This window comes from Nuphar pumila, chromosome 5, assembly GCF_984573655.1.
Source record: "Nuphar pumila chromosome 5, dmNupPumi1.hap1.1, whole genome shotgun sequence".
NCBI lineage: Eukaryota > Viridiplantae > Streptophyta > Magnoliopsida > Nymphaeales > Nymphaeaceae > Nuphar > Nuphar pumila.
The window spans coordinates 124789602-124803986 of NC_143253.1; the positions used below are offsets into that span (position 1 = coordinate 124789602).

Genomic DNA, 14385 nt, shown 5'->3' on the forward strand with positions numbered 1-14385 from the left:
GGCGAACCTGGTTGGTCTAATGTGCCGGACCTAGTGCTTGGGTTGGGTTGGCTTGACCTGGTGCAGTGGACTTGGTTCGGCTGTTTATGGTATTTTAGGCCGGTTCGGCAAGGTTGCAACAATGTGGTCATAATATTGCATGCAAATGCGTTTGTGCAGGCCTTCGCTTGACTTGAACGTAGATGACTTGTGTTGGTGGATCTTCGCATGCTTGAAGCTAGGGCTGGTCTGCTTCAAGGCTTAAGCAAAACATATTATGTACAGTGAACTCGGTTTGATATTGGGAACAAGTTATGTTTTCTTTTTTTTGTAAGGTAAGCTGGGATTTGGCGGATCCCACCAGTATTCCACGTACCACTGGGTATTGAACCTGCAACGTCCCACCACAAGGAGACCTTCATTGACAGCTCCTACCAACCAGGCGGAGCCCCGGGTTGGTTGGAACGAGTCACGGTTAAATGAACTAAGCAAATGACGATGAGCAGCTTGGGTTTCTGTTAAAGAAGGCATTTGATCCTGCGAACAGCGATGCCAGGATGGCTACAGTGTGGGGCTGTTGATAAAAATTTTGAGACTTACCTTTAATCGTCAAAAACTCTTTTTAAAAGATACAGGGATGTCCCTCAAGTCTTTGTCATCCTTCTCTAGAGAGAAGGTAAAGTGAAGATAGAATTTTTGAATTTGTAGCACGAATCACACAACCAGGTCATACAAATAAAACAAAAGAATATGTATAAGTATCTATTCTAAGATAATAATGATTTAATAAATAAATAAAATACAAATGAATCGAACTAGGAAGTACCTTTTTTGGACTCGAAAGTCTATTTTTTTAGCTTTAAGTTCTCTCCTCTTCGTCCAACAACACCTTCGCTAGGATATGGTAGCCTCTTGCGATGGTTCTGGTAGTACTCTTGCACTGGTAGGATATTTAGAGATAAGAGGGTATGGTAAAGCTCGTGTTCATTCTCCACTGTATCAGCACTCAGACATTTAAAGTTTGGATCCCTAAACCTTAAAGGTGAGCCCCTATTTATAGCTTTTTGAACAAGATCCGGGTTGCAAGATCTTTGAATTAAGATCCGACCCCAAACAGATTCATGTCTGTCCTCAAATGGAGGATGAGACTGATCCAGAAAAGCCCACTTCCCCAAAAATTTAAAAAATAGGCAAAAAAGATAAGGATAAGCCATTTGGTTTATCCAAATCATTGAATTGTGGGACAACTAAAAGGGTTTTGGTCATTTCAGGTGGGACGGTCGTCCTTTTTTAGTCATCCAGGGTGGACAGCCTAATTTTGGTCCTCCAAGGGTGGACGGCCATCCTGGGTTGGTCGTTCAGAGGGAATGGCTGTCCTGATTTGGCCGTCCAAGGGGGGCGATCGTCATGGTTTGGTCGTCCTCGTTTGGCCATCCCGGAATGCTTTGTAGGATCTACCTATTTTTCTTTTTCGTATACACATTTTTTCAATGAGAAAAAATTAAGTGTTCATAGATGCTCATCTTTATCATTAATCGATGTAATTCTACTTATGTCAAAGAAATAGGCACACTCAAATTTTGAAAATAACTAGGTTGCCAAAACCATACTTGGTTTTGCTGAACATGGTCATGTCACTGTGTTGAAAGAAAAAATGAGTTGTTGAGACCATGCTTGTCTCAACGAATGTGGTTGGGCTAGTGTGTTGAGGAGAAAACTAGGTTATCGAGATCATGCTTAGTCTCGCCAAACGAGGTCGGGCCAGTTTGAAAACCACTCGATTGTGGAGATTGTTTGGATTTCACCAAATGAGGTTGTGTTAGTGTTTTGAGAAAAAATTGGGTTGCCAAAACTGTTCTTGGTTGCGTCGAAAGAGGTTGGACCAGTTTAAAAAACACTCAGTTGCCGAGACCATTTGGGTCTCGTCGAACGATGTCAGACCAGTATTTTTTAGAAGAAAACTGGGTTGCTAAGACCGTAATTGGTCTCGCGAAACGAGGTCAAGCCAGTGTTTTTGAGAAAAAAATTAGGTTGTTGAAACCGTACTTGATCTCACTAAACGAGGTCGGGCTAGTTTAAAAGTTACTGAGATTTAATCCAGGCTTTTCTTAAAAGTTGATGACTCTGAAGGTTGTTAGGCAGGCTACACCATCTAATGAGGCATGATATTGTTGACTTGGTGAAAACCTACAACGATTCTTGACTCTCCTCGACAAACTGTATTCAAATGCACGAGAAGATAAAATGTTGGCATCATACGAGGATAACATAAGATATATGTAGATTCCTTTTATGCCTTTTAGGCTCATCTTAATTTTTTATTCCTTTTGAATGATTTTTTAAAATTTTGCAAAAAGCTTGCGAGAGCAAATACCAGGAATCCTACACCTTTTGTGAGTTTATGGATAGGGTAAAGTTATCCCAATAAGGCTTTAGGGTGAAGATACTCTTCCTAAGATGATCAATTTAGACATGAGATTTCCTGCCCCTAGTGAGGAGAGTCATGCATACTTCAGTCATTGAACAAATTTTTTTGGGTATTCTTTAAACTCAGGATCCTTATAGCTAGACTATTTGGTATCTCATGATGCATGCATTGAACTTTTATTTTGTAAGACTTATGCATTTGTAGTAGAGTTGGCAGCTTAAAAAAGCCATGAATGATTAATCATTTAGGGTCAAGGATTTTTTTTCATTACTCTCTTTTCACAAATTAGGACATTTCTGATAAGTTTAATCCTACACTTAAGATTCTTACACTTTAGACATTTCTCGCCTTAGATTGATATAAGGTAGTGACACTCGGCTTCATCGAGATTTTTTTTCTCTAATTCCGCTTTGGTTTCAATCGACTAGTTATAGGAATATAAAAATAAGTCTCAAGGTACTCCTGTTGGGTTTAATGATCCCCATTGAGGCTTAAACTCTGAAGGATGAGCGTTTAAAGAGAATATATTCAATTGCGCCATCTACCTCAAGGTAAGTTTCATTGAGTCTTTGTCTTTAGCTCGGAGGAGCTTTATTCCTCACTCTTGCCATCATTTAACCTGAAGCCTAACAACCATGGGTCTCATGGGTTTTCGGTCCAGGAGAGATGCCCCTAACTATCAAACATATGCCTCCAAAAAACAATATGACCAAAGTCTGCCACCTTGTCATAGGTCTAGATATAAGTATTAGCTTTCTTTTAGCACACATTTTTCTATTCCAACATCTACCTCTAAAGCAGCCTTATAATTGGAGTTTGTCACCTCATCATGGGCTCATAGTAGGTGTTAGTCTAAAATGCACTGCTATTTTTTGTGCTTTTTTTTAACAAAATTTTTTATACTTTTTATCTTTTTCAATATTTTTGCCTATCGAAAAAAAAGAAAAGAACTTCTCAGGGGGGGCAACCTATTAAGAAGATTTGCATCGAAGGTATTCAACACCTAATTGTTTTTCTGTAGAGTTGGTTACATAGGTGGGTTCCACATGCTTTACTCACATGCATTGATAATGATCTCATGCCCTTATAATTCGTTTTTATATGCTTATGAGCTATAATCATTGGGCTAAAGTCTCTTGGCCTCACTGTATCGCTACATTATTTTATTTTAAGGACAACTGGGATGTGGCGACCATTGTGCGTCTCGCCGAATGAGCTCGAGGTAGTGTCAATAGGTAAATCAGACTTTCAAGATCACTTGGGTCTCACCAAATGAGGTCAGGCCGATTTGATATATGTATGCTTGGATGATAAGGGTTCCTTCTTGCTTAAGATATTTAGACTTAAGATGGCTTTACAATACCCCATCTATAGGTTCTGGATAGGTTCAAACTCTTTTGATGTGCCCCCATATGATTTTAACAGAAATGCATCATTAGAAATAGTCTGAAAAAATAAAAGAAAAGGGTTTGACAAAAGCTTCCTTAGTCTTGTCAATAGGAATAGTACGTTCATGCAATGAAGATGATGGCTTGAAGAAAGGAAAATCTTTTTAAATTTTTTTGTCTTTTTTTAGAATATTTCATTTTTTTGGATTTTTAAAATATTTTTAATTTTCTGAGATTTTTTATTTTTTGGAAAACTATTTACAAAGTTCAGGTCTTGGAGGCTCACCTGGGGCTAGGGGACGACGATCCACGCTAGACGTCCTTTTCCTTTCATAATGCTGTGAATCTGCTCTCATTTGTCGCAACCTTGCTTTGAGCACGACACTTCTTTGTAGGAGAAAAGATAGTAGAGTTTAGGTTGACTTTTAATGCCTGAGGTTCAATGTTGAGTTCATGCCATGGTAATGCCAATCTTGTATTGTTAGATATCGTTGGACCCTCTACTAAGCTGATTATAGTGGTCATCTTCTTGAAGTGCTTCACCATGACCCATATAAGCTCGTTTTGGTCTTTCTTCTCTTTGGGCCTCTTGTAACCCAAACTCTAAGTTCTCACTCTTGGTGTTGCACCGAGGGGTGTCTTTATTCCTTGTTGGTACTTTCCCAATCCCTTAAAAGGTTAATATCCCATATACAGAGCAATCTTCCACCCCTTAATATATTTCATGAATTGTTGATACTAGGGGTGAGATATGAGATAAGAGTCATCTATCAAACCTTTTAGCCAAAAAACCTTGGGCCTTTTAGAAAGATTCATGATTGATACTTTGTTTGGTTGAGATGATGTCCTATTCATGATTAAGTTAGATGATGAGGTCACTTTTTCTTTTGACCACACAGTCGGCATATCAATTTGTCATTTGGGTCTGGACAACATGGACTATACTGTATGAATGGTAGACTTATCAACATACACTACCACGATCTGATCCTACCGCAGTATTTTCACACACGGGTGGAATATTGAAGGGACAACCTTCAAATGACTACCCAACAACAGTTCGTAGGAAGGTGGCATATCTACCATGTGGAAGAGGGTTTTCTAGACAATGTGGCCAATTCCGACATCCAATATTACAGACTCCATTGTAATTGTGGCATTGGTGTTATATTCGCTAATCTAGATCACATGTTTCTCTAGTTTTGGTTTTGATATATCTAGTCACTTAGCAGTAATTACCAGACAAATATTCATTCCACCCCCACCATCCATGAGACAGTTTGTAACTGACATCCCCTTAATTTGTACAGTGATGTACAATGACTTAGTGTGGGAAGTCATAGGCTTAGGCACATCGTCCTTCAAAAATGAGGCTGACATCTCAGTCATGGCTTGTGAAATTAGAGAAGCCAATACTTTTGGTTGAGTATTGAGAGGAACCTTGACCTTCTTCATATTATCTTCTATTGTTTCTTTGTGTTCACTAGAAACCCTTATCATATCCAATATTGAGATACTGGAAGGTGTCTTTGCTAGTTGAGTTTCAATATTATGTTCTCTTTTTAGTTTTCATGGATTTCTTTAGGACTTCTTTACTAGTCTTGGAATGGGTGGCAATCTAGTGAGGCATCAAAGGAGCTGGTTTCCTCATGGCTTCTGCTTGATAGGTCTTTCCTAAACATATGACCTGACTCACATTACCTTCGAGCCGCTTCTTCTTTAAGGAGAGTACTGAGAGATTGTCCATTTTGGTACTTGTGTCTCTATTATAGAATGTTGGGGGAGGAGCCCCAGTATAATTCTTGTCTGGTAGGTCCAATGGATCACACTTATCTTAGAGGCATTTCTTGAGATCTCTTCACTCTTTTCTCATAGAACTTGCCTTTTATTCACCCTCCTTCCTCCTTGATGGCATACTTGTCTGACGATAGGCAACTGATGAGCTTTGCTTACAAGGGCTTAGGGAAAACAAACTATTGTGTTGGTGGATGGTCCTTGCTCAATGGTTTGTTCCAGAGACCAATTGTCCCTTTGTTCACAAGCTTGAACATCTCTTTATGTATCATGTGGTGGAAAAGGCTTTGTAAAAATGCCTTAGTCATCATTTTTTCAATTTTGTTGTTTCTCATCAATGAACAATTCTCCACTCTCAATATTGTTCTATATGATGTGCTTGAGGACAAAGCATTCTTTGGTATCGTGACCCACTACTTTATGGTATCGATAATGTTTTGACGGGTCCTTTCCCTTCATTTATGGTGGATTTTGCACTTCAGGCAATTTTATTATGTTATTTTATAATAAGAGGTTCAGAACCTATGATCAGGGTTGTTTGAATTTTGTGAACCTTCAGTCCTTGGTCCATTTTGGGTTTCCACCATATTCGCTTTCATTTTTGTTCTGTTTGTTAAGGGCACCTCTTTGCTTTTCTGTCTTCTAGCCCTGGTAGCCCTACTTCTGACCCTGATAGTCCTGCTTTTGGGGATCCTATCCTGAGACTTGGGCTACATTGACTTGGCTCTTAGACGAGTTTGACTTCCTATAGATATTGTTGTTATTGTTGCTCTTCAATAACCCATCATACACTCTCCTTTTTATACTCACTTCAAAGGAAGTAGCTTTCTATATGAGCTCGACATATGTCTCTACTTGAGACATGATGATAAGGCTCCTTAATAGTTGGGAGAAATCATCCATAATTATAACCAGCGCATGCAAGTCTGAGATCAGCTTCTTCATTTTGCTGGTTATAGACCTCCATCGGTTTATAAACTTGTGGGCACCCTCCTCTTTTTTTTTCTGCTTGAACTCTTGGAGGTTCTAGAGATTCAGGGTGGCAGACCAATCAAATGACTCTTCTTTCAAGCTCTTGGAGAACAAATTGTTTAGTCTCTTATCGTTATTTCAATATTTGGCCATGATTCTCATAAATAGTGCTAGGTGAGTTCTTAGATCACCTTTCTCGTCAAATTTTAGAAACTTAGAAAGAGCCTTATTGTCTTCATCATCATACCCTTCAGGTAAGACAACCTCCCTAGAATACTTCCTTCGGTTCATATCCACATATCTCATTGTGGTGTTGAGATTCTGGACCATGTCTTCTAGGGTTTTGATTTTCTTGTCTGACTCTGAGGATCTAGTGTGGACCGAGTGAGTTACATGGTGTCTATGAGCTCTCCTCCCTCGACCGAACGTTTGGGATTCACCCCAATATTTTTGTTCTTAGGGCGTCTCTAGCTTTTTCCTCTTTCCATGCCTCTTGGGCCCGCTGGTATTTTTCTCTCCATTGTATTTTCATCCACTCAAGTCTTTGTCATCCTTGTCCAGAGGGAAGGTAAAGCCAAGATAGGTTTTTCAAACTCGTAACATAAATTACACGAGCGGGTTATGCAAATAAGACAATAGAATATGTACAATTTTCTATTTTAAGTTAATAATGATTGAATAAATAATTAAAATACAAATGAACCAAACTAAGAAGTACCTTCTTCGAACTCGAAAGTCTATTTTTTTAGCTTTAAGTTCTTTCTTCTTCGTTCGACAACACCTTCGCTAGGATATGGTAGCTTCTTGCGATGGTTCCGACAACACTCCTGCACAGTTAGGATATTTAGAGAGAAGAAGGTATGGTAAAGCTCATGTTCGTTCTCTATTGTATCAATGCTCAGTCGTCTAAAGTTCGAATCTCCCAACCTTAGGGGTGAGCCCCTATTTATAGCTTTTTGAACAAGATCCGCGTCATGAGACCTTTGGATTCAGATCCAACCCCAAACAGATCTATATCTATCCCCTGATGGGGGATGAGACTGATCCAAAAGAGCCTTTTTTCTCGAAAATTTTAAAAATGGTGAAGAAAGGACGAAAAAGATAAGAATAAATCATTTGGCTTATCCGAACCTTCAAATTGCGGGAGAAGTAAAAGGGTTTTGGCCGTTCTAAGTGGGACGGCTGTCCTATTTTAGCCATCCAAGGTGGGATGACCTAATTTTGGTCATCCAAGGGTGGATGATCGTCCAGTGGGACGACCATTCTAGTTTGGTCATCCAGGGGGGGGATGATCGTCCTGGAATGCTTGGTAGGATCTACTTGTTTTTTCCTTTTTGTATGCACATCAAGGTCAGGTTTGGAAACAATTCATTGGATGTAGTAGATTGGAAGTGGGGAATACCCAGTGTTGGAATAGATGCAATAGTAGGAAATAATGGAACTAGAATAGTATTTGACGACTTCAGTTTTAAGTTTGACTTCCCACTTAGATGAGGTGGTAGTTACCAGGTATTATACAAGTTCCCACAATGTTGACTGCTCCAGACGACCTTCCTAGTGCTTAGGGATGGCAATGGATCAAGGCAGGGGCGGGGGATGGGTCTCCACCCTGCTCTGTCTCAAGATTAGAACCTCAATCCCAGCCTCCATCCCCGCACGGGAATGGATTTTAACCTCCACCCCGCCTTCATCCTCGTTTCATGCCCTCCATCCCCGGTTCAAACGGGGATGAGACAGGGCGGGGACCCGTTTCCCCGTAGTCTATTGCCATCCTTTAGAAGGGCCAGGGATGAGGCTAGGCGGGGACGGGGCGGGGCGGGGAAAATTGTAAGTCCATCCCCGAACGGGGATGGATTTTAACCTTCGTCCCCGCCTCCATCCCTGTTTCATACCCTTCATCCCCGGTCCACTGCCATCCCTACTAGTGCTCTTATTGGTTAAATTTCAGCTTTTCAGCTACATTCCAAACAGACACACAAGTGAAAGTGGTAATTCCTTAGCTAAATCGTTTCACTTATCCCAAACAACCTTGTGGATTTGTTAAAATCACAAATTTAGGTGATTTAAGAGATTCGATACCTAAAACTCATAGGCTATGTCACAATTGCTGATGTGAGCCAACTTATAAGATCATATATTGTCTTATGGCCTTGCTTGGCCACAATCATTTCGACCTTTTTTTTCTATAACGTTTTGCATATAAGGCTTTGCTTGTGAGCCTAAGTGGTTTTTATTAAGGTAGTGCAACACTGTAATTTGTAAGGGAACTCAACTCGGCTAAGTGATTGAGGTCCTATCTTGCCCAATTAGATTAGTGAGAACATGATGTATGCTAACAATCCCAAGCAAAAATATACTAATACTTTCTCTATATCCTCTTATACAAGCATCCTCCAAATGTTCAACATACATGTGCAATAAAATTACTATAACTTATTAGATTAATTCGGAACTCAATTTGAAAGTCATATTTTGATGTGGAATCTCATCAACAACTTCTTTATTTCATAGATATTGGGCTGCAATTGACAAACACATGATACTTGGGGCCTCCAGTGAATAAAGACGACATTCCTTTTTTCCCTCGTCAGGCAGATTCCTTCTTTTGCTCCTCAACCTACTGGGTATTAGCAGCGGTTTTAAGTTGTTGTTCCCCTCCCAAGGGGGTTGGCTATGGTAAATCAAAAGGCTTCTCAACTGAGTTATATCCCCCAAGCCAAGTGGAGCATGCATGAAAGAGTCAGATGCTTCTTATATTCTTTTTCCTGGCACAGCTGTGCCATTCTGGACTTGAACTAGAGACCTCTCCCCCGTAAAGTAAATCATCGCACCTCTCCGCAAGAAATCGGGATCTAATCCCATAGAGATGATAAATCCTTCTCCATATATTTTTTCACATGTACAAGTCCACATATAGTTATTTTTTATATTTACACGGAAAAATCATCCTCGGGATCAGAGTTCTAGCCGTGTTAGCTTTGCCTGCCGTACTTACGATCATTGTCCTAACAGCTTAAAATCATGCGGGCTTATCCCTTGCCCCCAGTGAATCGTCACGCTTCAACTTGTGCAAGGGGTGACCTCCTTGAGATTTGAACCTAGACCGCCTGCCTAGAGGCGTAGGCCTCATCCCACTGCGCCAAACCCCTTTGGGGTCACATATCGTTGGTTTACTACTGAGAACTCAGAGTAATAAAATTGTAGTAGAAACGACCCTTGAGCAAACAATGAAACAATGGCTTTTGAAAACTGCCTAAAAAAATAACCAGGATATTTTTTGAAGGAGCCTTACGGTTTACCTAACATTCCATATCAGAGACTACCTTTCTAAAAATCCTGATACAAATAGGACTTTCTATGAAACTGCCTGTGTTAACATAAGTTTTTTTTTAAATGCCAATAATACCTTTCATCCACTGAACTGGAACTCAAACCCAAAACAAATTAGATAGGGTTCAAATCCAAATTTTAGACCTAATTAGGAAACACATCCATTTAAGACCTGACTTGTTTACATCTGACCTGATTCACCCAAGATGCTCACATGAACGAGTCATTTTTTTTTTCAACTTTTGAAAGATGAGAATATTTATTTTTTCAAACTTTTAAGAGGATTTTCTAAGTGATCCACAATATTTATATAATGATGAAAATAATAATTGGATTTTATATATGATTTGATAATGTGTTTGTACCTTTTAGGCAAATAACCTATAGGTCGGTGTATTTCAATTTAAAAAATCATAAATTTTGACAAATTCATCTTGGTAGCGCTATCATTATTTACCTAATTGTGATAGACTAATTGATCATAAGTTGCATTGTGGAAATTCATAAAATAAAGTAGATGTGAGATCTACTTGTTAAGACCTTGTATTAATATTGAGAGATTTTGTGAGTAGATATGTTTTATGAAAATCCTAATATATGAAGAAATGCTGAGAAAATATATAATCATTTGATTATAAATCTATTATATAATTATAATGTTATTAATGCTGGAAGAGATATATCCCAATTAAAACATGTGTGTCATTGACAATTTTATGTATGCTAAGGATCGTCTAACCAAACATAGCAATAATCATAAGCTGGGGTGAGCTAATTAATGTATTCAAAATTCAAGCAAGAGCATTGACATTTCATCTAATCTTGTATAATTCAATATATGTATGAGATATTTATAAGAGTAAATCCATTGTACTCGAAAAAGGTACAATGATGAAAAACGAAAATATGATTTCTGTCCAAAGTTGAGTGAATTTGTCATCCTTAGACATAGATCACCTGCTTGATGATTGAAGAAGAAAATTGTGACAACCCACTTTGCAGTAGATGCTAAGTTGACAACTCAGACTCTGGCTAGTATTAAAGCTAAATTGCTTGAAAATTCTTAAATTGATATACTATTTTGGCAATAATCTTATGTTCACAAAGTTTTGTGTAAACACTATGATCACTTGAAGTGAAAGTGTCTATTATAGAGTTTAAAATGCCAAATAAGATTCTTAATTCAAAGCTCACACTGTTTGAGGTCTTAGACTGACTATGAGTAAGGTCTTGTTCTTTTCATTCCCATGTAAAGAAAAGTCTTCACATGAGAATGACAGATTTCTGAAAAATTATGCCAACTCAAATTTTCATGTGAAAGCTTTCACAAGGAAAGAGATCAAAGATTTACACACAAATAAATGGTAAGTGGCGAGTAAAAATTAATGAGCCAACTTGTGCCAGCATGGTACTTTGTCACCATGATGATTTGATGTTTGTTTCATTCATGGTGGAAAAAAATTACATCATGTAAGTTGCATGAGACAAACTAGGCCTAAGTAACCCTATGGAGGTTCAAACTCAAAAAGTACATTTACTTATGCACTAGAATTTAACAAATAGCCTCTTATTTTGTTGTTTCATAATTTTGACCTAGGTGGGAGATTGTTGTTTTCTTTTTCTCAAAATTATGTGGTTATACCTAGTATTTCTAACCCCTTATTACATTTTTTTATGTTTATTTTTATAAAAAACAATAACATAAAGACAAATGTATAAAAGTATTGTGTTGACCCCGGATCAAACCCTGTGTATATGTAGCCTTTAGAGGTGGGCTACGTAAACCAGGGTGGTCGTAGAGCTCACCTGAGGTTTTCCCTCACTTCGGCAAGGGTTCCTCTTCGTAAAAAAAAGGTCTTAATGTATTGGTTTGGTTGGGAAGCCACCTCCCCTTTTTATTGGCCTTGTTGAGTGGTCATATAATATTGATTTTGTTGGGTGATCACCTCTCCTTCTTATTGGACTAGCTGAGTAGCTACCTCCTATTGGTTTTGTTGGATGGGAAGTGGCTAGCTCTTTTTTTATTGACTTTGTTTGATGACTATAGGGCTGTCAATCAGTTGGGTTAAGCTTAAGTTGGGGATGATCAAGACCCACTTATATAAGTGATAAGTGGGTTCTGGTTTGGGTTTGAGTTTTGTGAGGTCACTAAACTAGAATCCTAAACTTGGGCTCACAATTTGACACACACACACACATATATTACTTAGGTCGGGTCGAGTACCCGGCAAAAATCATGAGCCAAATAACTCGACTTGCATATTGCTCGGGTCGGTTACGGGTTGACCCAAATATTATTTGCATAGGCACTTTCCATGCCCATACCCGAAAATTCAGGTTCGAGTTGGGCCGGGTTCACAAACTAGACTTGTTGACAGCCCTACATAACTGCTACCTATTGGTTTTGTTAGGTGGCCATCTCTCCTTACAATTGGTCTTGTTGGTAGTCACCACCCACCATGCACCTATTAGTTTTGTTTGGACAATAGGCTTGGTCATGTAAATGCCGGGCCATTGATCGGGCCGGCCGTCCCGATGGCCCAGTTCTTAATGAGCTTGGGTTTGAAGAGAAGTAGGCCGGGTCCGGCCTGACCCAATTTTAAAATGCATAAAATGCTCGACTGAAATTACGAGTTAATGAAAGAATAGTAAGTTTCCATGCAGCTAATTCTTAATTAGTGCAACTAATTAGGTAAAAAGTAATAATTAACAAATAACAAGTTCTTATGCAACTATTTAAGTAAATAATAATAGTTATTCAATAAATTTTTAGAATATTTATATTATTAAAAAAAATAATAACTCAGGCTCATAGGACCAGCTCGATAGCCCGCAGGCCGACCCGAGCTCGGCCACGTATATAACGGTTTCGACCCAGTACCTAACAGGCTTGGACCTAAAATCATGGCCCAAACCCGACCCATGGCGGGCTGAGACGGCCGCCGGGCCTGTTGCCCACCCCTATCTGCAACAACCCATTATCGGATCCCTACGAGAAACCCGATCCGGATCTGACGAACGGCGTGTCGTCAAGCTCCCGCCCTTTCTGCATTCCGCTGCGTTGTAGGAAACCCTAGAGCAGAGTCGGAGGGAGACGCACAGAGGCATCAGGAAGTTCACCCTCCGCATCCACTCCATCGACGTCCCGAAGGAGGGAGGAGACGCCAGAAACCCTAGGGCGGACGGGAGGGACTCGGCTGGCCATGGTTTTTCCGGCGGGTGCTCTCCTTCCACCGCCCCTCCCGCCTTCCCCTTCTCCCTCGGCGGCCCTAAAATCGAAGAGACCAGAGGGATCCTCCATCACTTCCGCAATGTCTCCGAGCCGCCCGCCTCCGTCTGCTCGCTTCCCGTAAGCCTCAGACCCTCTCTTCCTAACGTGTCTGTTCTGAGCCAGAACCTTCTGGGACGAAGATTTTGTGCTAGAGAGTTTCGATGATCGGGAAATGCCGATATTATGAAATTACGTGTTTGTGATTTCTTTACTAGCGCTTTTGGATGAAAGTAATGAAGTTTTTCGAGTTCTACCTATCTTTTTCTCTTCAGGTTGGGCGTAGCACTCTCGTGTGCATTCTCGCGGTGGCGAAATACATGAGCTACGCGGATTTCTGTAACTTTTGTGGTTCTCATGTCGAGCACATGGTCGAGATGCATGTCATTAGGTATTGTTCTCGATCGCGATACTTTTTTAGTTTGGATTTCATTCTGTTCGATTTGGATTTGTTTCATTCTGTTCGATTTGGGTTTGAGTTATTTCGTTGATGTTCGTTCGGATGCCCGATTACGGATCTAACATGGTTTCTTGCTGGATTGAGATTAAAAGACAATGATTTTGGTGTGTTCGTATGACGAGTTGGGATTTTGGTCTTGATTTTGAATGGATTTGAACGCAGGGATGATGCAATGGACGATCGGTGTAGTATTTTGATTACTTTTGATGATCAGAGCAACACGGATGTTTTCTGTTTCCGCTTCAATGGCAAGAAATTCCCATCCGCTGAGGTTTGCTTGGCAAATGCTACCATATTCTAGTACTCTTTAATTAATTAAATCCAGTAATTCTTAGACGTGAGCGAACACCTCTCTCTCTCTCTCTATGCGCGCGTGTGTGTGCATGTGTGGGAAAATATAGTGTTTGGAGCACTGGTTTCAAAGTGTCAACCTGCCCTGGTGAGTTACAGACATCAACCCTTGCAGGCTGAAGTGTGTCATATTATTTTCTCAGTGGATGTGCAATATACCGAATCAACTGAGCTCGCAGGAACTCCTCCACCAGGATTAACAGAATTGCCGTCGTGTCCAGTTTGCCTTGGTGAGCGAGATTTTTTATCCTTTTCTTCTTTTAAAGGCTTTCTTCTTGCTGGAAGTGCACATCCACATGAAAATTTATGCAGTACGCGATGAATCCCAAAACAAACACCTTTGCTATGATATTCTGATGCAAGAATGATCCGAACAATCATTAAGTTCTTCTAAAAGGAAATTTTAGTGCTGGAA

General features: G+C 39.8%; 1 protein-coding gene across 1 annotated transcript; it reads left to right on the top strand.

Annotated features, from left to right (window-relative positions):
- The first annotated feature begins 616 nt into the window (after positions 1-616).
- Positions 617-13945, top strand: LOC149838542 (BRAP2 RING ZnF UBP domain-containing protein 2-like). Its single transcript, XM_090008265.1, has 4 exons — positions 617-655; positions 12959-13240; positions 13435-13550; positions 13782-13945. The coding sequence occupies exons 1-4, from the start codon at positions 617-619 to the stop codon at positions 13918-13920; spliced, it is 576 nt and encodes a 191-aa protein (XP_089864391.1). The 3' UTR covers positions 13921-13945.
- The last annotated feature ends 440 nt before the right edge of the window (positions 13946-14385 follow it).